The 25,147-nt window shown below is 38.9% G+C and overlaps 1 protein-coding gene across 3 annotated transcripts; it reads right to left on the reverse strand.

The window, feature by feature from the left end:
* Positions 1-210: 210 nt before the first annotated feature.
* On the reverse strand, positions 211-15,864 carry LOC147850593 (uncharacterized). Of its 3 annotated transcripts, XM_087336133.1 has the most exons (15): positions 15,517-15,861; positions 14,875-15,325; positions 14,492-14,804; positions 12,502-12,648; positions 12,338-12,426; positions 12,164-12,256; positions 7,828-7,954; positions 7,659-7,723; positions 3,979-4,153; positions 3,665-3,847; positions 3,509-3,556; positions 1,723-1,860; positions 1,552-1,634; positions 973-1,088; positions 211-854 (listed from the first exon to the last, which is right to left on the reverse strand). In XM_087336133.1, exons 1-15 carry the CDS (start codon positions 15,815-15,817, stop codon positions 760-762), a joined length of 2,424 nt encoding a protein of 807 aa, XP_087192259.1. In that variant the 5' UTR covers positions 15,818-15,861; the 3' UTR covers positions 211-759. The 3 variants fall into 3 exon arrangements, with proteins under 3 accessions (XP_087192259.1, XP_087192261.1, XP_087192260.1); XM_087336135.1 differs by lacking the exons at positions 211-854; positions 973-1,088; positions 1,552-1,634; positions 1,723-1,860 and adding an exon at positions 2,191-2,364 and having other exon boundaries at positions 15,517-15,864; XM_087336134.1 differs by lacking the exons at positions 211-854; positions 973-1,088; positions 1,552-1,634; positions 1,723-1,860 and adding an exon at positions 2,191-2,441 and having other exon boundaries at positions 15,517-15,864.
* Between the last annotated feature and the right edge of the window lie 9,283 nt (positions 15,865-25,147).

A 25,147-nucleotide genomic window follows, 5' to 3' on the forward strand; every position in this document is an offset into this window, starting at 1 on the left:
ACATAATGAATGTCTCGACTCTCCAAGTGTGATTTCTAAGGGATCGGTTGATCCTGTGACTCTAGAACTATATCATTAATGTTATGCGCTTCAACAAACATCCTTCATAACAAAGACTAGGAGCTTCCATAAACATGCTCAGCAAAAAGAATACTAGTATGCTAGGTTACATTCCATTAAGATAACACTTGAATTGGAACGGAATAACTGATTAGAAATGGCAAGGTTATGATAGAATTACCTCTTTTTCAATCTCTCCATAGTTCTTCTGATCAAATTGCTAGAATCTAGCTTTATCTGTTTCGTGTTACTTAGCAATCCAAATTTGTTTGGCTAATACAATGCTTGAAGCTGCAATTAATCTCGCAATAAAAATTCTGCGAAGGCAAACACTAAACACTTGCAAAATGGACTCATGTTCTCTCATGTGAAGTAACTGAGAAAATCCCAGTAATTAACAGGGACAAATTTTTTTATTCTCAATGTTTGTCATTCAGTTTCTGCCCTAATAGAAGGCCATAAAAAATTTAATAATGAGATTGGAGCAAATTTCAGGTTCCAATACTTCTGGTTGTATAACACTTTTGCCCACCATTGCAAAATGGATGTTCAGGATCTCCCGAAGATTGTACAGATGAAAAACGGTGATATATATTATTTTAGAAACAGCATTACGCTCTTTCTATTTTACCCAGATTATGCTGCATATCCACAATCATCACTGTTGTGCAAACTTTGCCCCGATGCAATTATAGCCTCTTAAGTACCTAATGACGTTGGATGTTCTTTTTCAGTCTCCTCAGTTTCCATGGCAGTACCAAGTCTCAAGATGTCTTCTACGAGAATCTTTCCATCTACAGCCATAAGCTTACCTCCATTATTAGAAAAAAATTCTCCCAACCCTATATTTTATTATAATTGCTTGAAACTAATTATTAATTAAGTTAACTCTCAAAGATATTTGAAACTTACCCTCGTCTTTTGCCAAATTTCTAATGAGTTCCTGAACAGGTTCCCGTCCTAGAGTATCTTTAACAAACATAGCAGCGGCAGCAACTTCCTCTGGTGTCACTTTACCATCAGAGTCCCTGATAATGAAGGTCATTGAACCACTTATCTATAAAGCATTGTACAATACCATCACCTAAATATTGACCGAAGCATACTTCAACCACTTCCATATTAAAGCATATATATTGCACAAACCAGGAAAACAAATATATATTGCTTCCAGCCACTTCTCTATTGAACAATTTATACTGGTTTAAGTATATAGATTGTTTAAACCAGGAAAACCATTTTAGCATCAACCACTTATATATGGAAGTTTGAACAGTCTAGATACTTAAAACCTTGACCTTTTGACCAATGAGCACTTCAACGACTTCTTTACTGAACAATGTACACTTCAAAATTTCTTTGTTGAGTAATATAGACTTCAATCACTTTACCACAAAAACAAAATATATTGCTTCCAGCCACTTCTATATTGAATTATGTATACTTCAACCACTTCACCAGCAAAATAGCGCATACTGCTCAATAACATACCTATCAAGTATCTTTAACTGATCTCCAATCACAGCATCCACACTATCGAGTTCTTTCTCTAAGTTATGCAGCATAGCATCAATCTAGAGATCTCGCATATTCAGAAAAGAAGTAATAAAATACCAGAGGTGGAAACTTTCAAAAAGGATAAGTCCACAAATATATACATACCCTTTCTACAAGAGCGGATGAAACTTTACTCTCAAATGTCGCATGCTCTATATCTTCATGGACTGCTTTGAATGCTTTCCGTGCTTCCATTGCATCATCCGCACCTTGTTTCATAACCATCTCGTTGTACAATGCAATCTAACATGTAAAAATAGCTATTAATGCAAAGATTTCATCAACAATCTTACACATTATCAGTATCTCAACTAGATATATTCACATTTCTCTATATACTTCAATCACTCGATGCTAGAGATTTTTCAAAGACAAAAGTTACAATACATCTAACTTGAGAATCTCACACGTGCCGAAAACCAGTTTCCCTCATCTCTTTTTATCTTATTTACGGAGTAATATTTATATTATTTTGATTTGTTGTTCTCAAAGACGAGACAACACTTAAGATGTAATCTCTTGTTTGGTCTTATAGGCCATTTTGGCCTCTTAAAAGACATTAATATATCTTTGTTCTTTCTTCTTTCTTTCTATATCCTTTCCTTGCTGTCCTGTTTTCTGTATTACACCATGTCAACATCAATCCAACATCTGTTACACTATCCTCCAGCAGTCGAAAATGGTCTCCAAAATCAAACTTCGAATATGGCTTCAAATTTCGTGAATGCCTTAAACAAGACCCAGTTTCTGAAGAGAAGACCAAGGGAAAACACTTATTTTTAACCTCTGAGACCTCATGTTCTAACCACACACTCACGCGAAATCTGAAGACAATACCAAATTCAGGACATAAGTGTTTCTTTTCCTTCTTCTTTCCCTTGCATAGGGCAATTGGTACAGGCATGGAGAATAAGGATCAGATGTCCAAATACATCATATCTACCATGTACCTACCATCATCAAAATCTTTACTCTAAAGCGTGGAGCATAATACGCAAGACAAAGGAGCAAATCTAGTAGTCATGGAACGGACATGTGGATTCAATATTATTGAAGCTATATAAAAAAGTATGATTCATATTTGGACAATATATTTTGGAGTACAGAAGAGGTGCAAATCTTTAGTACCCTCACTTTCAAGCTTAAACATGAGAGTTGATAAAAGTTCAGACGCTACTTTAGTTTAGCTCTCATATGAGCTTGAAAGATAAAGTGAAAGAGAAAGGCCAATAGTCAACAATTTCCTATACAGCATAAATGTAAATCTCTAGTGCCCCCCCCCACCTTCAGGCTTAAACATGAGTAGATAAAAGTCCCACTGCTACTCTAGTTCAGCTCTCATCTGTGAACAGATGAAATATTTGAGTTACAGGATATACTCTACAATAGGATTGGAGACTTTTTATGCTCAAGGATGATGTGATAAAGAAAATCAATATTCAACAATGTCATATGCAGATATATTAGGATGCTCTATACAACCACAGGATGATATACATCATGAAACAAAGGAGGGTCAAGAAAAAGCATCATGGCATTTTGGGGTACAGACGAAGTGCCAATCACTGGTGTCCCGGTGTTCAGGCTTCAACATATGTCAAATTTCCTTTCTTTTTTGGAGGGAAATGATGCTGAAAGAAGAGAGAATTCCACTTTACCTCAGTGTTACAAATGTTGACGAATTAATTGAATATATCTTTATTAGCTGAACTTTTTTAAAGACAAGGGAGATTGTTATATAATTACATAACTGCATTACCTATGAACCACAACATTATATCAATTATTTTAATTTCTGGTTGATACTATCTTGATTTTCAAGATACTGAACGAAACAATGTAGCATTTTCAAAGCATTTAGATTGTATTTATAAGTCAATATAGCACTTACTTCTTTATTGACAAGCCTCAGAAATTCAGTCCGTTCCTTGCTGACAAACTGGGCATCCACAAAACAACTTGTCAAAAATAACCATATACAAAACCTTGCAGTTGGATCAAAATTGCTACATGAAATAATGAAATGGTTAAATAAAGGAATCTTTACAGAGGATGACGCCAAAACTGCTAATGCACTGCTAAGTTTGCAAAGGTCTTCCTGCATCCCAGGGAGTATCTTAACACTAGGTTCCTGTGCTACAGTTATTTCCATATCCTGTGTTGCTTGGTCCAATCTACCAGCATCTTGTTGGAGTTTGACTTGCTGGATTTCTTCTTTTTCTATCTCCTCCTACAAATGTACAAAATTACAAACAGATTGAAGCTTTTTAAATCTGAGACTCACATGATCTGGCTATTGACAAGCCTCTATTTCAACTAGGAAAACTGGTCTGACAGATTAAAAACTAACTGGAGGACAACCTTAATCAATTCTTCTTGCTTCTGAAGATACTCAAGCTTGCGCACACGTTCTGATAGGGCATCTTCACTTGGTAAGGCCGTTACACCAACTGAATCCACAACCTCATCTGGAAGTGATGATAGGGTTGCCTGGACAGCTTCTTCAGGTTTCACCTTTCCAGAGACTAGGAAGGATCTACATTTAAATTCACTGTTAATTACCAACACCATATTGCAAAATTTCAACTATAAGAGGTGGTGTGTGCATCCACTTTCTCTTATTCTTATGAATGTCACACTATTCATTCTCAGTGATAATTTAAGTGCCATACTTAAGACACCACCTAGAAGGTTGAGCTCATATGTGTATGCTTTATTCACACATAGAGACTTTGTGCTTCAATGTATGAATACCCCTTCTTAGGAAGGAGACCCATACAAAGAACACATGTATACTCTGGTCCCATAGGTCAAAACTGCCCTCTTTATGGACGATAAAAATTCTAATTCCATCTCTACCACACCAAATAAACCTCCACTTTCTCTTATTCTTATGAATGTCACACATACACCTTGGTTATTCATTCTCTGATTATTCCCATCTCTATCACACCAAATAAACTTGGCCCAAAGCTTGGAAACCAGCAAGTATTATTATATCATTAACTGAAAAACAAATCTACAATCATCTGCAACTAGTTCCCATAGGACACTAAACTACCATTGTCATAAAAATACAGGAATGTGCAACAGATTCCAGTTATGACTTTTGCAATGCTTGAAGATCTTAGCTGTGAACAATAGCCAAATCTGAAAATTGCTGCAGCTACAGCTTATAATTACACAACTGCACTTGCACTAGCTGCACGATGTCTAATGCAGGTGGAACAAAAATAACAAAGAGGCTTGCACTTCATCTTCCAACAACAAAGGCACCATGTGTCTTGACAAGTAGCCATGATTTTGAAGCTTTAAAATTTTCAGCTGTTTCCACTCAGTTTGTTTAGTATTGTGATGTTTCATACTTTTGGGCTTCATATTCTTTTTAGTGGTTCATACGTTTGGGCTTTATATTCTTGTTAGTGGCAGCTACAGCTTATAATTATACAACAGCTGTGCTTGCACTAGATGCACGATGTCTAATGCAGGCGGAACAAAAATAACAAAGAGGCTTGCACTTCATCTTCCAACAATGAAAGGAAGATTGCATGTGCCTTGACATGTAGCCATGATTTTGTAGCTTTTTAAAATTTCAGCTGTTTTTCATTCAGTTTGTTTCATACTCTAGTGTTTCATACTTTTGGGCTTCATATTCTTTTTAGTGGTCCACATCTACACACATATCAGTTCCATTAATGTGACATGATAAGTCAAAGTTCTGTAAATGCATGTAGCTTGTAAGATGTGTATGCACAGAAAACCCAGGCCAAGATCTGACACACATGGCGACAGTGCCAAAGACATCTGGAATTTGGCAGTGTGGAGTCTAAAACTTCAAATGAGGACAATATCTCCACAAAAAAGATATTGTGTAAACAAAAAGTGTTACCAACAAAACAACCCACCCACCATGACTAAACATGTAAACAATCTAGAGGTTGCAGACAAATATACAATCCCATCAGTTTCATCGGACTCTGAAAGATAATTAAATCAACCAGATTAAATGTTTTCTAGAAACCAATAGTCATGATAGACAAAAGCTTCTTATGATACTCAGCCATGGAATAGAGCATGAAAATATTCCATAGACCAGGAGCAATTGTGCATGTAACATGTATTTTGGTCATAATTATAACAATGTCATTGAAATGAGATGCAGATTAGACAGTCAGGTTTTAGCATTTTGGAAAACAAATGACCTATCGTACAGATGCAGCATAGTTAACACATTGTGCAGTTACATCCAATATCCTGCAGGAAGAAATATATTTTTCCACAACTAGTGGGTATGTTCAATTTACAAGTTGATACTTATGCAATAGTTGAAACTCAACCCTTGTATAATTTCAGAATCCAACTGCCCCTTTCATATAAAGAAGATGAGCATGTACTTGCATCTACCAAGTAGATCACGTAAGTGTACTGTACCCTCAACCTATGTCTCTAGGCAAGTGAACCAGACTATATAGCCATGAATCATCTACATCAAGTAGATGAGGTGCTTATCCTTCCATTCAAGGAGATGGATACCAATATATTGCATCATTATTGACATAAGGTTTCCATGACTACACCACATGTTGGAATTGAACTACCAGTGTCAAAACTAGTGTTGCTCCACATGATGCCTTCTTATCTTCCTCCAAGTCAGATTCATCAAGAAATTCACCACTGTATTTGATAGTATTCTGTATATGATTCATCATACATACATTGCATTCTGTAAATGACTCATCATTCACCTATCCATATTATATATGCTCCCATGGTATGTCATAATCCTACTTAAATAAATAAATGAAAATGCATTAAGGAACTTGACGTTTTGGTATGATTGAATAATTAAGGCTGCGATTAAACAGTACACTATCATTGTGCATATGTTGCAGTAACAGCAGACAGATTCTCTCAACATAGTTGCATCAAAGCTCTACACTGTACTGCAAGATTGTGGAATCATGGACACAAGGAAAAGTCCTCCATTCATTAGTTGAGAGAAGAGTAGTGATAGATCTGCATGCATGTCCATCATCGTTCATGTGCTGTTCAAGCTCAATTGTCACTTTCTTTTAACTAACATAGGAGTAGTGATAAATCTGTATGGCTATTTCTCATCCTTTATGTGTTGCTCGAGCTCTCAAGTTAATGCATTTCAGATAAAATTTCTGGTGTTATTTTGTTTTACTTGGTTTATGTCTGAGAACCACCTTGTCTGCAAATTGCTTACAAGGCAATGAGAACCACCTTGGTTTATGTCTGACAACTTGTGGTTTCACTATGGTAGATACTAATGAATTAGTAATATCAGCCAACTGTCATCAAAGTTTACAGTCTACCAGAATAAGATGTTGCCTTCCCAAGTTTCTACACCATAAAGCATTGTCTAGAGAACAGATGGTCTGAAAACAATGCATATTACCTTCCAACCCCAGATACAACTATGCTGCAATAATTCTCAAATCGGTTATATGTTGAACAACCTGCATTAATGATCTGCAGCATTCATTCTACCACAGATGGTCCCAAAACAATGTGCATATTACCTTCCAACTCCACATACAACTACGCTGCAATAATTCTCAAATCGGTTATATGTTGAACAACCTGTAATGATGGCGTCAATGATCTGCAGCATTCATTCTAAAGGAACTTACAAGTTGTCCAGCTTACATAAGACCTGTGTAATTGAGGTTGGAAACTTCGTAATTCCATAGCCATGCTATGAGAAAAAAGGGCAAGCTGATTGTTTGAATTGCAAACATCATACAAAATATCAAGACACCTTTCTTAGACAGTCAACAACCTTTTGAGCAGAGCACCATGTCAGCTAAAATGTTCTAGAAGATTTATGCAATTGCTATTTCTAGAATGCTAAGGATCTCTAATGGAACTGTTATCTATTAAGCTTTGTAAAACTCAACTTAAAAAGGCAATCTATATGGCTTGGGTTTCACATACAAGCTCCTGTAGTTCAGACTATCAAAGGTAACTTTCACTAAAATTCAAGGGAATCAATGTAGAATTTATACAAAACTAACCTTGAAAGGATTAACAGGGAAGAAGGAACCGAATAATTTAGGGAAAGGTCGAGCCAATCTTTCAACTGCAACAAAGATATAAAGACATTTAAATACGATTTGTTACAACATAGTCCTGAGATGTGTGTTCCAATATTCAAATATTTATTTCATGAAGGTCTGAGATAACCTGCTGTCTCATTTCTTCCACAGAAAGAAGACCAAGCATTCCTCGCTCCCTGCATGCTGTCCGTAGTTCTGCTTCTGAAAGAGAATCAATACCTTCAATTTGAATCATTCTGTCGTCGTTCTTAATCCTGATTCAAGTAAAAAATGCACAACCTCTCAAATTGAGACCATGATCTGATAAAATAAGGTTGTTATATGAAGATGGGAGCTCTATTATTCACATTAAATAAGACCCTGCATGACTCCCGTGCTTAGTATTCCCTGCATGACTAGCAGGTTTCGCATTCCCTACATGGCTAAAAAGTTTAGTATTTCCTACATTCTTAACAAGTTCCCACTAGAAGTCCAGTACTCCAGAGTTCAGTCTCCTTCAATCACTAACTAATACATGGTTGATCTGCTCTAGCAGAGAAGACCCCTTCACAGTGGTCCTAATATTGAGATCTAGAGACTAATATATAGTATAGTATAGCATCAGATTAAAACCATTCATAAAAAACATATTTTTCCTGAAAGGAGACTAATTCCTGAGAAATGCTAAGCCTTTCAGGCTAAAATCCCAAACCTTTCGGTTCTCTTTTATTTCTTCATGAATGTGACATCGATCTGCTTTTCAGCAGCAATTTTACAGGTAAAGTGACTCAAACCATTCTGTTCTCTTTTTCTATTCATAATTCCAGCATTGATCTGCTTTGCTGCAGCAATCTTTCAGATAAAATGGACCAAACCTTTTTGCATTTTTTTTTCTGTTCTTGGGCTGTACCATTCGTCCGCTTTGCTGGTAAAAAACTTCCCTGCAATTTCTACTTTCTGCTGGCTATAAACTTTGTGGTAATCTTTTTATCCCTCTAGAACCCTCCACACCAACATATAGACACATCTATATGTATATATACCATTTCCTTCTTGTGGCTTCCCAAACTAAAACTCAAAACCAAGAAAGTTGGGAACATTTCTTGGAGACTCTAAAGTGGGAAACAATGTGTATGGTTCCAATGAATAACCCTTTTTTGGTAGATTTTGATGTGCGGTCATCATTGCTAAATTCAATTGGCAGATTAAAATCTTCATCGAACACTTCGAAATATTTTCTTTCCTTTTTTGAAGCCAGGGCCATATTTTTGTACCAAAAACCATCAGAATTGCCAAGTGCCCAAGTTCATAGACAAGTAAGAAGATATTAAATACCATAGCAGTAGCCAAAACCTTGGCCATCTCACTGAGATACTGCATAGAATAAACCAATGTGGAGGTAAATATCACCAAAGGTCAAAATCAAGGCAGAAGTGAGAACATCTCCGAGTTATGAGAAAATCATGTCTTCTTTTCTTCACTCTGGTAGAAGAACCAGCAGATGCATCCCATTGACTGTTCAACAAATGAATTAACTCATGCCAAATCATTGACCAAACTCTGCAAAATAGCACGTTGTAGTGATGGCTCTTCCATATATTCAATGACCAAATGCTCACAACTATACGTAAAATTGTATGCTTATCATGATCCCCAAGTCATCACTAAAATCCCATCCAGCATGTCTATGGAGTACTCAAACATAGTTAGCATAAAGATCAAGTCCTATCTATACAAAGTCCACATCAGTAACATCCAACTTTTGAAAGGTTTACATTCATGCTACCAATCTTCACCAGTCTCAAAAGTCAGTAATTCGTAAGCATATGCCACTTGTCCAGTAACTTGAGAGAAAGAAAGATATATTAACATCTTTTAAGAGGCCAAAATGGCCTATAAGACTGAACAAGAGATTACATCTGAAAATGTTGTCTCATCTTTGAAAACAACCGCCAAAATGAATATTTATCCAGCCACGGTTATCTCTAAGTTCAGAACGTAAAAAGTATAAATTTACATCTTTAAGAGGCCAAAATTGCCTGTAAAACAGAACAAGAAATTACATCTTAAAATTTTGTCTCATCTTTAAAAACAAAAAACAAAATAAATAAACCAACCATGTTCAGAAATAAAGAAGGAACATATATATATATATATATATATATATTGAGGACTTTTATGAGGCCATAAATGGCATGTAAAACCAAACAAGAAATTACATCTTAAAATTTGTCAAGTGTTAGATAACAGCAAACCAAAATAAATATAACTAAACATAGAGTATTAAGGAATATAGTTATCTAGGCATTTGAAATTCTAACATTACATAGACCACTACATCTACCTTCAAAAAATCTCCAACATGGGCTGTTCCAATATGGAGAAGTGCTCAAAGTGACGAAAGCACCTTTGACCCCAGGTAATGATGACCTTTATTTGTCAATGACAAGGGTGACAGGGCCATGTTTAAATGGCTAAGACTCACGACATATTGCTACAGCTCAATCTATTGCAAACCCTTTCAGGTGTCCTGGTTGCAAATATACTTGTGTAGCGCTTGGTTCTCTTGTAGCATAAGGAGGTGTGGTGCTAAAACAAAGTGGTTCTTTGTTGATGCGTTGTTGTAGTTGTATTGATGTATTCAAAAACTTCTCTCCATGTCTCCTGCATTATAGCATGAACAGTCCTATCACCATTGGTCATAGTATTCCATTACCTTGGGCCAAGCTTTATTTAAAGAGGCGGTGTTATCTCCGTCTTACTTCATAAAAACAGCACATGGGATACAGACTTCTTCCAATTCCACCCCCTGATGGGACAATTGGTAGATCCATTCTTGTACAACTTTGTGGCATATTTGTCTATCTCAATTTCTAGCTGATATAAAGAAGGCCTGAGCTGCCCTATCACACTACAAAGCGTGTAAACTAGATGTGCATCCATATAAGAAGGCCCGATGATATATCCATCCTGTGATGTTTGTAGAAACACAGTGCCTTATAGTGGGCAGCCTTCCACCCAGGAGATGCGGTGCCAATCTGTGTTTTTTCATTATCCAATTTAACGATATCAATTCAGATCCCTTTGTTCCTTTCCAATTTCATCATATTCAAATGTTGTCAATTCAAGCTATATTGGAATGGGAATTGCACCTCTATAATTATTCCATGCAACTGGAACCATTCTTGCATTTTCACATGCCAACAACAACTATCTCTATGTTCAATAAATAGTTTTCCTGATGTAAGTGCCAATCTTGAGTATCTGTCCTGAGGGAGCTCCCAAATCTATCAAATACCAATCGCTACTGAGACTAATGTCTCAATCACTGTTGGGAGCTGTTTCAATCTTCAAAACAAATTATATCATGGAGTACAAATGCTTTTCTCCTTATCATGCAGGTAATCATTGGGACTGTAGAAAAGACTCGGTGTCACAAGTGTATCAAACAACCACAATTTAGTTTGTGGTTCTTGGAACTATACATGTGCACATTCTCTAACAAGGGCAGCAAGAACTGCATATCCATGAGAAAGTCGTGCACAAGCAGCCTCTTGTAGGGAGAAACAAGGCCCTCAGAATATAACTCCTAGATATATGTCCAGGTCACTCCAAATATGTCCTGGTCTCCAAATTTCTACTCTGAAGAAAAGACTCAGTGTTACAAGTGTATCAAACAGCCACAATTCAGTTTGTGATTCTTGGAACTGTACATGTGCACATTGGCTACCAAGGGCTGCATATCCACGAGAAAGTTGAGCACAAGCAGCCTCCCATACGAAGAACCAAGGCCCAGTGAATGTTGCTTCTATATATATGTAGGGTCATGTATATGCCACCTATTCTCTCTATGGAGTAGATACGTGGGACAGAGTCTTAACAAGGCATTTACTGGAAAGATTACAGGAGACCTTTAGTGGCAATGATTGCCCACATGTTAAGGAGCAAAGCATCGGTTCCCATGATATAATTCGGACAGAGATGGGAGTAGTCCCTATAATCACCAAGGCATTATTCCAATCAGTGACTTGTATCCAATGTCTCACTAAAGGAAGGTACTCAAGGTAGGCACTTATGTCATCAAGACAACTGGCTGAACATGGAGACATTCATTGTTGATATGCTGAAATGCAGCAATGGTTCGAGTCCCATGGCATAAGCATAAATACACTACCCGCATTCCAATAAAGCTTGGACTGTCCCCATCTAAACATGACCAAAGTGGAAAAGACTAGAGTGCAGGATTGGTGGACTTATTATTTTCTCTCTTTTAGATAAAAAGGAATAAAGCAACATTGGAACATCGACACAAAAAGGCTGTCTTTGTGCCTGCCTAAAGCTAAAACGTGAGACAGAAACATCACATGAAAAATGCTCTAACTTGGTAGATACAAGAAGATTTGAAGGCAATCAACAATAAAAGCAAAGCAGTTTTCACATATCTACATTCATTACGTAATACAACTTAGATATCAGACACATACCCAGACAATTTTGAACGGAGCATATGACGCAGATAAGTGTCAGTTCCATAAGGTTGAATGCCCATGTACTTGCACATACTCACAAGCCTTGGCCTATCATTTGCACAACAGCATGAGATAAAGGTCCTTCAATGACATGAATCATCACAAAGGCACAAAAATGTTCTATTGCACCTGCTTATGTTGTCCAGTGTCAGCTCATCATTGAACAATTTAGCAAAGCCTAGTATCTCCTCATTGGTTACAGACTCTCCAATACGAACCTGTTTAGCATTCACCTACGTTAGGAAACACAAAGACTTTTCCAGTCATCTTACATGTTTAAGGCTAGAAATTGCCTTGTTCATAAATTCATCAAGATCCTCTGCAGTTCTTTGAAGGTCCCCACTTCTTGTGGTCTTGATCTCCTCAGCCATTTGCTTGACAGTATCTTGCAAAAACTTTGCATACTCTATTCTTGCATTTAGTTTCCTCTTCAATGCCTCCTGTTGAAATCCATTAGTATTTTATGATTTTGATTTGAAGGTAAGTAATAAGCTTAGCACCATAGTACGTAAAATTCGTGTTCGTCTAGTATAACATTCGTTTTCCTACGTTGGAAAACGAATGCGAATGTTATCCAAACATTCTCGTGTTTTTTTTTGTTTTTTTCCCATTTTTTTAATGTTTTTTTTTTCATTTTTAGGCTTATCTACCTCATAATAAATAGTTAATCCAAAAGTATGGTATTTATCATTCTTTGAGGGTGTTTTTCTTTCGCGAATGCGAATGTACGTAAGGTACGTATGGTTCATACTATGCTTAGCACTGAATCATACAGATATTCAATCATCTGCAAGACATTATACAATATTCACACAATAATCTCTCATTATTATACGTATTTGTATGTAAGCCTTAGTTATGATCACATTTGAATTTGACAATTTACGTTTTCAAGAGAGAAGGAAAACATATGGCCCAAGTTTTCTTTGGAAGTTAGGTTACGGAAATCAATGTGAACAATCATCAAAATCAGTTTAGTGTAGATTCACAAAGAAAGGCAGTAGGGAGAGATTCATTTGTTTCAAATAAAATCCTTCATGCTAATAGCACCTTTCACACTAAGAAGTGGTAATACCATAGTTCCCCAAAAAAACCTGGTGAAATGTGTTGAGGAGAGCATTCACAAACAATGTACACCCTACAATTGGCTGGTATCTCCATGTCTCCACATCAAAAGATGTGAAGTATGTCAACTGAAAATGGAATGTTAGGATAGCTGTGCAAAAGACTCCTCTGAATTGCCATGTACCTTCATTCTAAGGACACTATAGGGGTAACATATGCAACAGAAACCACTCACTCTATTGGGATGCTGAAAGGAGTGCTCCATAAGAGACAATTGTAAGAGTGTGTGCAACATGAACTATTGAAAGGAGGCAAATCAAGAGGAAGGTGACATAGCCCCAAACTGAGAGGAATCTGTATTCTTTCCCATTTTCCTTTTAGGGTATGAATCAACTCATGGCACAGAGTGGACAGTGTCTCTTATGTGAGCAGGTAGAAGAACTCCATGGACTTCAGAGTATTAACCAACCCATGCGACACAAATGCCATGCATATAATGAGCCTTATGACCAAGTAGTGAGAGTATCTCGACTGTTCCTAATGCAGCACAAGGTGAAGTTGCAACCTGTACCGAAGACAATTACATCTTTGATAACCAGCCCAACTCATCATGAGGCAAAGCATCCAAAGTATTCTTGAGATATCTCACAATTGATGCAATAAAGACAAGAACGTAGTCATAACACCTAGTAAAAATAATATCATGGCAACCCATGTGGCCATTCTACAACATCCCTCTGCGTTCAGCCCAAATGCAGAAAGAAATTACTCATCAGCAGATTACAACATCCATCTTTGTATGACAATAGGCTGAAACTAAATGAAGGCTTATTACAACAAACCATATAACAATAGTTCATATCCAGTCACACAGGCTGTTTAAAGGAGCTTTCCATTCTCATTGCTGGAGTGGTGTGAGCATGCACCTCAGGACTCTTTGTTATCCGATACAAATGAAGTGTGACAGGTTGTGTTAATGACGTCATAAAGTTAATCGCTTGGTTTGAAGAATCATACAAAATAGTAAATGCATATGGTGAATTTCCTCATAGAAAATTTGATATCCATTATGCACACTACAAAATTAGAGTAAAACATAGAAAAGAACTATAAATGATTATGTGTATACTTGGTCAAGTCTTATTGTGGAATCCAGATCAAAACCCAAACAAACAAGAAATGAGATTACAGCAGGAGATTGAGAAGAAAAACGGTTGCCTGTTCTTTCATCTTGTCCTGAAACGTGGACGGAAGCATGTTGGGGAACACTTTCAAAAAGACTGGAAGCAAGAACTCCATAAATGGGACGATTATAAATACTGCAAAAGGAACTAGACGAAAAATATCTGCAGTTGTTCTTAAAAGTTGCCTTCTCTCTCTGCGGGTTAGGCTTTTACCCCCTGCAAGCTTAATAAGCAACCTTGATGAAATCCTAGTGTCTGCCCATAGAAGTTTAAATCCCACCCAATAGTGCTTCAATGTATCTCTTATTTCATCTTTCAAGTGTATCATCTTTTGAGCCCAATCCTCCCTGGAAAAACAAACAATCAAATACTACTTGAGAAAATACATTGAATAAGAGAGTGTTTTTTCTTTCTTACCTGCTCATACTAGCAATGGCTTTCAACATTGGCCCAATACCAAGAAAGAGACTCCATATCTTTGTTAAAATGCTCGCATCTTTACTCTGCACTTCTTGAACTTTTTTAGCTTTTGCTTTAGCTGAGCTCAGATCTACTACAGCTTCATCACATTGCTCAGGGGTTGGTTCTAATTTGGTGACAGTTTTTCCTTGTTTCACATCGTCCTCATCACCCAGATGAGGAACAACATCTGGTATAGATTTCGACAAATGTGGAGATAATGTATGGATCCTTGAGATGCATTGTGCTCGTGAGCATCTGTTTAACAAGGTCTCCATGTGAACAGATGCTCTCCATCCCCCATGTCCTTGAGTATTTAATGTTTGTACACCTCTAAGACCTACCACACCTTCATGATCATCCAGTGATAGTAACTTCTTCCGCATAATTGCTCCCCCTGTGAGATTGGCTGGAAAATGGACGCATTTTAAGGTGTGCATTATTTGAGAATTTTGAGGACTTCAAGGTACAGATAGAAAGAAAGATAATCTCTACATTATGATAAAAACATTTCAAAATATAAGTAAATAAATAAACTCCGGATATCGAGATACATTTTGTTAACTGATAATTTGATGAATTTCGATGATGATATCTTACGTTTAGGAGATAAATTTGTTTCTTTTGAACCCTGATCTTCTCCATTCAAGGTTTGATATGGATCGATGACAGAGTTGTTGTTTGAGATAGAAGCAACTACAAGTCCTCTCCAAATATTTACTCCATGTTCTACACACAATAGATCATGACGGCATTCCTTTTCTGCTTCATATTCACTGCTTTTGACAAGATGATGCAGAGAAATGCAAGCTGACTTTGAATATGGATACTTCCTTCTGTTCCTATAAAGAAGAGATGAAGAAACTGTCCTCTTTACAAGCACAAACTGTCTGTATCCCATGGTTAGACTGTACGGAGAAACATGCAAATTTTAGGAAGAAGAAATCAAAAAATGGCAACTACATGAATGGTTTCATCAAGACAAAGGAGAAAAGAGATGATGAAACCTTTGTTTTGCCGAAAAAAGGCGGTAAATTGGATGTGACTCGTCCTCTATCCTGCCATTAGACTCTCCTTGTATTCTCTGATCTCTGAGAACTAAATAGGAAATGGAAGAAGTAGACGAATACGAAGAATAGAAAGTAGGAAGGAAAGAAGAAAAGGTTCAAAAGGAGCTAAAGAATCTGGCATGGAAATGAGCAGAAAGGAAGATGCTTCTTAATCTATAACTTTTCATTAGGATGTATTCCCGTCGCTAAAAACTGTGAGAGGAAGGCAACAGAAATCCCCTCGTTCTCTGAAGAGTGTAGAATCTAGCAGGAAAGCAGAGGGGGAGGGGGAGGGGGGGGGGGGGACAAAAGCGCCTGCTAAAATTGTTCGACCTCCATGGGATTCCAGACAAGAAGAAGGAAGAGATGGATGAGAGAAGAAAGATGCGAGCGATTACAGATCAAACCAGGAGGAGGAGGAAATATCGATCGGCGATGGCGATGGCGATGGCGATGGCGATTGCCGTGAGTGTCAAGAAGCAGAAGAAGGGGCCTGAGCAGAGAAAGGAAGAAGAAGAAGAAGAAGAAAGAAGAAGAAGTAGTAGTAGTAGTAGTAGTAGTAGTAGTAGTAGAACTGTAGAAGTAAAAAGAGTAGAAGAAAGAAGAAAGAAGAAAGAAGTACATAAATCAAACACACAAAAACAAAGAGAGGATAGAGAGAGAGAGAGAGAGAGAGAGAGAGAGGCATTTGGGCATGATGATGCTTCCGATGTCTTCGATCCCGTATGGCCGGCCGGCCGGCCATTTTAGTTGCTATGTCACCGCGCGCTGTCATGAAGCCTCGCATTATCGAAACAATGTGAAAAAAAAGCTAAAGAAAAACAATGTTCCTCCCACCAGCTACTTGCTTGAGACAGGGAGTAGTCCGCGAGGGAAAGAAGTTTACGGTTCGTGAATCGGACACCGGAAGCCCGAGATGGAGCTTCGGGAAGGATAGTGTTAAGTTCAAGATTTGTTAGGGATAATAAAAATGTACATAATTATGTTAGAGGGTGGGGGGGAGGGTCGAGTTTTTAAAAAAAAATGTTCATAATTATGCTCGAGGAGGGTGGTAAAGGGAGAAGAGGTGGTTTGCTCCCCCAAAGATCTGCCCACCTCCTATCAAAAACCAATATAGTATGGGTTTGCAAACCTTTTGTCGCCCTATTGTGTGTAAGTTTTAACCGGAAATCTTATAGTCACAGATTCCCAGGATGGGGTAGCCTTTGTCGAATCGATATCCCGGCAAACAAGTAAGACTCGATAAGAAAAAGAAGAGAAAATGTATCGTTGTCATGTGGCTCTAGAATCTTATGGGTTGTTGTGCATACATGATTTTCACGGAGTGATATAACAAGAACCTGATAAGGAGGGGTTGAGTGGGGTCTTTGCCAAAACCCCTTCTTTTATGCTTGTTGTGAGGTGGTTCGAAGAGTGATCATCTAGGCCATCCCCTTGGGGCACACATATGGGAAGCTCTTGTAGAGTAGATACATAAACCCTCCAATTTATTATGTATATATCATACAAACTTTTGCTCCTTTTCTAAATTTGGCTTTTAAATGTTTATAGTTAAGTAGACTCTAATTCCTTGGAACCATACCACTAGCCTTGCCTTTTGTCGCGAAGCAAATCGTCAGTCGACAATAAATATGTTGAAAGTTCACAACTCAGAACAGAAAACGGCAAGGTGAACAGAAAGTACAGTGCACACATATTTACGTGGAAACCCTAAAAACGGGAGAAAACCACGGGAGAACAAAAGCTTCACTATACAATGGATGTACAAAAGGAGAAGATTACAACACTCTCTTATTGTGGAGTGTATCAACCTCACAAGGTTCTTAGCGTCTGCTATTACGAACACAGCTATAGCACCACTCTCTAACTATACAGAGACAAACTACTTGCTTTGTTCCACACAACTCTATGTTTTGCCCTAGATGTATTTATAACTCATACATCATATGGGCTATTTACAAGTGTAGCCCCTACTACACGTTGTTATTATTATTATTATTATTATAGTTATAATAATAGTTTATTGTTAATCAACCGACCCTCTACTGTCGACTCTTCGACTCTCGGTACTCGACCCGAACAATCGACTCCTCCCACTGGAGGGACATATTCCCAACACCTTTATCATTGTTGCTACTTAAAGTAACTCTCCCTTCCACATCTCAGTTACTCTCTAGCTCTTTTAGCTTTACATTCACATATTCCCACTTGTGTTAACCTTGTAAACCTATTGCATGTTTATTGCCTCTAGATGGGTCCTCGGTTTAATGTGGTCTAACAACATTTTACCAAAGCATCACGTTCTCCTACCACCTCAAGGAATTTATTCATTTGGTTCTAACCTAAATCCATTGGATCACTTGTCTCTAGACATATATTCTCCATGTGGATTCTCACTTTTATCTTCATTTCTATATGTACAAAACATCCATGGGGATATGCATACGAAATTATCCATCTTGGGGAACTAAAATTTTCACTATATGATTTTAATGTGGTCCAATCTACTAGTTTAATGAATGCTTCAAAAACAATTGTTTAGAATTGTTAATGGCAATAGTCCTAAAATGTGGTTCATGGAATCATATTTTCACAATAGATCAATGAAAGTGATCATCATGGTCTCAAGAAGTATAGCCATGTATGGCATTTGTGACTTGACTCAAAGAAATTTCATAAGAAAGAGCCTTTGGACATTTTTGTGCAAGAAAGAGACACCTCTAATCAATTGTCTACTTACTATGGTATTGATAAAGAAGAAGGAATAATGTAATTTGTCACCAAATATATAGATGTGATTTAGAGAAAAATATTGAAGCCTTAGTTTTTTAACATTCTCACACTCAAAAAGTCTCACTTTGTTTAGGTAAAATCCAAAACTTTTAATGAACATAGTGTTATGTCATCAATCTACCGTATTTTTAAGAATACTAATACTATCTTTTGTAAAAACACTTGTTTTGCTCCTGATATTCTACCTTATTACTAATTTGATTGTAAGTTTGTTACAAGATTTTGATCACCAAATGATATTTGTATTTCAAAAATAACATTACTTTTTAGTAATGTTAAATTTTCTATAAATCCACTAAATCTTGAAGACACTTGAAATATCATATGATTACTGAGAATTTTAAGAGCATCAAGGAATTAAAATCCTCTCATCTTTTAACTTAAAGTGCAACATTTTATTGAAAGTCTTTTCTCATCCTCATTTTGCCCTCAACCTATGTCATCCAAGACCAAAATTAAAAAAACTTATTATTTTATTATTATTTGTAATCATAGTTGGACTTCATCTCCAAACCTAGTTTTTTTATATCCCAAAATTATGGTACGTGAGAATTTATGGTAAAGTTTTGGTGGGAGGTGGAAGGCCTACACATGAGAATTAAAACATTTCTAGACTCAATGCACGACCTTCATTGGCACACTTCTATGCATTGCCTCCCTAAAAAGTGGTAGGTTGTTCTAAATCCTAGTTTGAAACACGATATGTAAAGCCTTAACACAACCCTAATAATCCTTCTCCACCACATATACACAAGATGATTGTTGTCAATATATATATAAAGCTTATTGATAATATCTCTATCTATCTCAATTGGTCTCTAAAGCTTATTTCATTCCTACATTTGCAAATAAGAGAAAAATGATACATTCATCATATGTTTCACTTATTTATAAATCCAATCCATTGAAGAATGACTCGAGATTATTGATCATTAATGACTCACGATTATTGACCAATATAAGGAATAGTTTGCTAATGTGGTGATTGGCAATCAACAAAGTCAAGAGCCATCAAATAACTAAACCATTCATTATATCATACATCAAATGTAGGACACATAAACGAATAACTTGTATTTAAGGAGCCCATTACACAGTGAACATAAAAATGTTTGTCTTGTTGAACAAACACAAATATTATGCAATGTGCTTGACCAAGGACCATGATCATCAAACAATCATGTAATCCGAGTAAATAGGAAAGGAAAATTGCAACGTAGGCAATGTGAGAAATGGTGGATAACAAGGGAAAAGGAAGCTAGTGGCGCCATCCTGTGACTCATGACCATCTTTGTTATTGTGACTTGTGGATGAGGCCATGGCACAACTATGATAGACAATTGTTACCCACCTTAGCCAATATCCTATTACTTTGAGGTTGATGGATATATGTTTTAATGTTCATGAGAGACTAGAATATGATATTATGGTATGTGAGTTATGACGTTCGATATGTATGTATGTATGCGGAAGTATGTGAGGACCTGTAGGTTATGTCCACAACAAACAACACATATCATATAACAGAAGAAAATAGATGGAAACGAAGACACAATTTGAAGCTCTAATGGAAGCTCTTGTTATTCTGTACATAACTCTTACACTCTCTGAGACTCAAGATACAAGAAGATTATCGTTACAATGTTAGGGTTGAGCTTATATACTCAAGCCCTAGCTCAAGGATGTGTTCACACTTAGGATACAAAGTACAGGGAGTCAACCTTTTATGCCAACAAACTCCCCTGTAAAAGGACTACTCTTTCTACATACAATAGTAAGGGATTATCTCCCTTGTAAACCTAGATTACAAGTAAGTCGGCATATAGCCAAGTTAGCAAAGGTAAAGTTGGTATCTAGCCTGATTTGGCTAGTCATCTGGGTCGGCTTGTCTGAGTTGGTCGGAATGATTGGTCCGAGTCGAACTGTGTCCGATTCGACGTGTTCTCCTGCCTTCCGCTAGTGCTTGTTCCTGTGCTCCTTGTTGGATCCTTGATCTATCTTTAGGTTCGTTCGCCCTTTGATTGCTTCCTCTCTAGTTGGTGTCTTCACTCAGTGTTGCGTCTTTAGCCTCCTGGTATTCCGATTCTTTTGACTTTGCCTTGTCGACTCATCTGATTGGGCCGATCTTTGGTTTACCTTCTGCTCCTCGTTTGGCACTCTTCTGCTCGGTCTCTTGTCGTAGTCCCATCTTTGTCCTTAGTGCTCCAAAGCGATGTTTTGGGAGAGACTTTGTTAGGCAATCAGTGATGTTCACTGCAGTGTCAATCTTTTGGACTTCGAGCTTCTTTTCTGCTACTAGCTCCCAGATATGATGATGTCGTAACTCAATATGCTTTATCTTTGCATGATAGACAAGATTATTTATGAGGTGTATTGTGCTTTGTGAGTCACAGTAGATGGTTGGCGTTGGTCGGTTGATTTGGTTTGTTGCCAAGAAGTTGGTAGTTAGTCAGTGTAGCCAGATCGCTTCCTTCATTGCCTCCGATGCTGCTATGCACTCAGCCTCTATGGTTGACAAAGTCGTGCATTCTTGAAGTTTTGACCTTCATGATATGGCATCGCCACCTCCGGTTCCTTAAACGGGTTCTCCGGCATCGGTCCTTTGTACGGCTTCAGACGGAACCTGTTGACCCATTTGTCCAATACCTCGCCGGCTAGCGTTCCGAGTTGGTAAGACCCTTTGAACTCCCTTGTAATCTAGAACGGTCCGGTCCACTGGAACCACAACTTCCTTGTCATATTGCCCATCCTTGCCTAGAATACCAATACCGACTTGCCTATGCCGAAGTCCTTCTTATTGCCTTTCTTGTGCCGATCCACAAAAGCTTTCCGTCTTCGTTGCTCGAGATCTAATTACAACACACTAGTTATCCGGTGTTCCTCTAATTCACATAATGTTGCCAACCGGATTATTTCAGATTCCTTCTCGCTCAATTGCTCCCAGACCTGAATTCGTAAACTTGGGATCTAAAACTCCATGGGCATTACCGCCTCTAGTCCAAATGCCAACCGAAACGGTGTTGTCTGGATACTCGTTTTATACTCTGTCCTATACGCCCATAACATGTTGTGTAGTTTGGTGTCCCAATCTGTCCAATTCTCATTTACAATCTTCCAGAGGATGTTTTGGAGCGTCTTATTTGTTGACTCCACCAATTCGTTTGCCTGCAGGTAGTATGGCGCGCTACGTTTATGCACTACTGCATAGAAGGAAGTTAGGCTTTCCACAACGTGGCCGAGGAAATGTCCTCCCTGGTCGCCCATTAGCTCAATCAGGCACCCGTATTGGCACCATATGTACTCGTATAGAAACTTACCTGTTGATGTCACGGTGTTGTCCCAGAGCGCTTTTGCAGCCTCGGTGGCCACTATGATATACCGGTTCCCCGTACGCATTGCCGGTGGTGTAAATGGTCCCACGAAATCTAACCCCCACTTTTGGAAAGGTTCCAATGGCAACACTGGTTGATGGGGCATCCGAGCCTGCTCCGTTGGTTGGCCCAATCACTGGCATAGATAACACTCTTTACAATACCGGACTACGTCCTTGAGGGTCGTCGGCCACCATAACCCACTTTGCCAAATTTTCTGGGCAGTGGTGTCTCCGGCATAGTGCCCGCTAGCAACGTCACAATGTGCCTCTCATAAGATTGCTTCTTTCTCGTCACTCCGCACCGCGCGCCACCAGATGTCAGCTCCCTTATGGTACAATGAATCTTGCACCAAACAAAAGTGTCGACTTTGGACTGCAAGGCATTTTCGTTCATCCTGGCTGAGTTCTTCCGGAGGTAATTCGGTACTCAGGAACTGGTGCATGGCGGTGAGCCACTTATCTTCTCCAGCCACTGTGTCATCTACAACCATCTCCGCGATAACCTTGAACAACTCGGCATCAAGAAACTCATCTCGGACTCTGTCCCTTGCTTCACCAGATTCTAGTTGGCTTAAGTAGTCGGCCACTGCATGTTGTACTCCCGGTCGGTGGTAGATCTCAAATTCGAACTCTTGTAGTAGTAGTGTCCATCTCGCGAGCTTACCGGTTAATGACGCCTTGGATATAAAATAGATTAGTGCCGAGTGGTCAACATGGAATGAAAACTTGTGCCTTGACAGATAGTGGTGGTACTTTGTGACGCTATATACCATCACCAGAGCTTCTCTTTCTGTTGTGGAGTAATTCCATTCAACTTTTGAGAGTTTCCGGCTCACGTAATATACCAGACGGTACCACTTTGGTTCGGTAAGCTGCATGAGGACACATCAACGATTGCTATGGCCGATGCATCAACAAACACATCCATCCTTACTGACAATGTGTCCGAGTAGTGCCCTGCTTGTTACCCCGAAAACACATTTTTCCGGATTGAGGCTTAGTCGGGATCCCCGACACTTTTTCAAACACCTCTAGAGATGGTTTAGATGATCTTCCTATCGTCTATAAACCACAAAATCATCCAGAAATACTTGCATAAATGCCAGGATGTATTCTCTGAATATCTCCATTATGATTCACTGAAACGTTGTCGTGATGTGGCGTGCTCGAGGGTGGCAAAAACCGGCGAAAAGGGGGTCAAAAATGTGCATGTGCAATGTGTGTGCACACAAAAGCGATTAATTGTGCATATGCAAAATAAAAAGGAAAAGAAAGGGTAAAAGGGAGGTATAGAAGCTCGCGCAAAAAGTAAGAGAGAGGTGAGATAAAGGGTAGAGGGGAGACAGGCTATAAATTTATAGAGATAGACTTACATATTACATAAGAAAGAGTTAGTGGGTTAGTGGATAGTCACATTGACTACTAGTTAGAGGTGCATAGTTCGAATCTAGTCTTACAATGCAGTGTGATTTAAGGAATTTTAGTCCTTTTTCATTGAAGACAAATTTGGCGACCCCCCCTTCTTTTTTTTCCTATAAAAGGAGGTCGAGGGGGGGCTCATTTGGAGGGACGTTTTGGGAGGAGGAGACTATCGCCAATTTTCCTTCAAAGCTCTTCATCTCCTTATTCACCACTTTTCTTCATCTCATACCCCTTCATCCCCCCATCGCCACGTGCTCGTGAGCCCAAGCTTCGTTGGCTCGGCGTTGCTCCGCCCCGTTCGTCGTTGTGAGCCCGTGTGCTTGCCCTTCGGGTGGTCGTGGTTCGTTGGGATTGGCATTTTGGTGGTGCTCGTGTGTTCGTCTTCGCCGTGTTTGGTTTTGCCTTGTCTCTAAGGGCATTTAATATTTATGTTTTGATTGAGCTTGTGGTTAACTATAAGTTGCCATTGTAAAAAAAAAACCCTATTTTATAAAGGGTCCTCTTGCATTAAAATCAAACACGTATTTAACTCTTTGGTCAATATTGTTCGTGTTTCTTTCTCTCCTTCTTTCTTTATTCGTGTCTTTCTTGTACGTTCGGCCGTCTTGTGACGAGGGGACCGTTCGGGCTTGCCCATGCACCTCTCCTCCTCATAAAGGCGTACGAGCATTTGTATGTGTGTTTGTGTCTTCCTTGTACGTTCGGCCGTCTTGTGACGAGGGGACCGTTCGGGCTTGCCCATGCACCTCTCCTCCTCATAAAGGTGTACGAGCATTTTGTGTGTGTGTTTGTTCCTCCTTGTACATTCGACCGTCTTGTGACGAGGGGACCGTTCGGGCTTGCCCATGCACCTCTCCTCCTCATAAAGGCGTACGAGCATTTGTGCGTGTGTTTGTGTCTTCCTTGTACGTTCGGCCGTCTTGTGACGAGGGGACCGTTCGGGCTTGCCCATGCACCTCTCCTCCTCATAAAGACGTACGAGCATTTGTGTGTGTGTGTTTGTGTCTTCCTTGTACGTTCGACCGTCTTGTGACGAGGGGACCGTTCGGGCTTGCCCATGCACCTCTCCTCCTCATAAAGGCATACGAGCATTTTGTGCGTGTGTTTTGTGTCTTCCTCGTATGTTCGACGTCTTGTCACAAGGGAGCGTTCAGGCGCGCCCATGCACCTTTCCTCCTCATAAAGCCGTACGGACATTCGTGTTTGTGTTATTGTCCCCTTGTGCGTTCATGTTGCGTGCTCATCTTGCTTGTACTCGTTTGGTCACTTGGCTCGTACGGTGATCTCGGAAGGTCGAAGAGTCGTGATCAACGAGAACCACCGGCCTCACAAAACAAAAGGGGAACGAGACCTTGCTCGGGAAGGGGTGGGGAAGTAGTATTGTCATAAAGCAAACCTCGGGTCTTCTCTATCCCTTGAGTACTCCCTAGTCCAAGACCCCCGTGGTCCCGCCCAAGTAACACACGCGCGCGAAACTTCGCGACATAAATTGGTGAACCCGACGTGAAAGGGCGACAAGGGAGAACCAAGATGCGAGGAGGAGAACTCGTTGAAGCGATGGCGGCGGCGGTGGACCGCTTGGTAAATGCCCGAG

The sequence above is a fragment of the Azolla caroliniana genome, unplaced genomic scaffold (assembly GCF_043228905.1).
Source record: "Azolla caroliniana isolate FFs.n. ecotype wild unplaced genomic scaffold, voAzoCaro1.0.p SCAF_21, whole genome shotgun sequence".
Taxonomy (NCBI): Eukaryota; Viridiplantae; Streptophyta; class Polypodiopsida; order Salviniales; family Salviniaceae; genus Azolla; species Azolla caroliniana.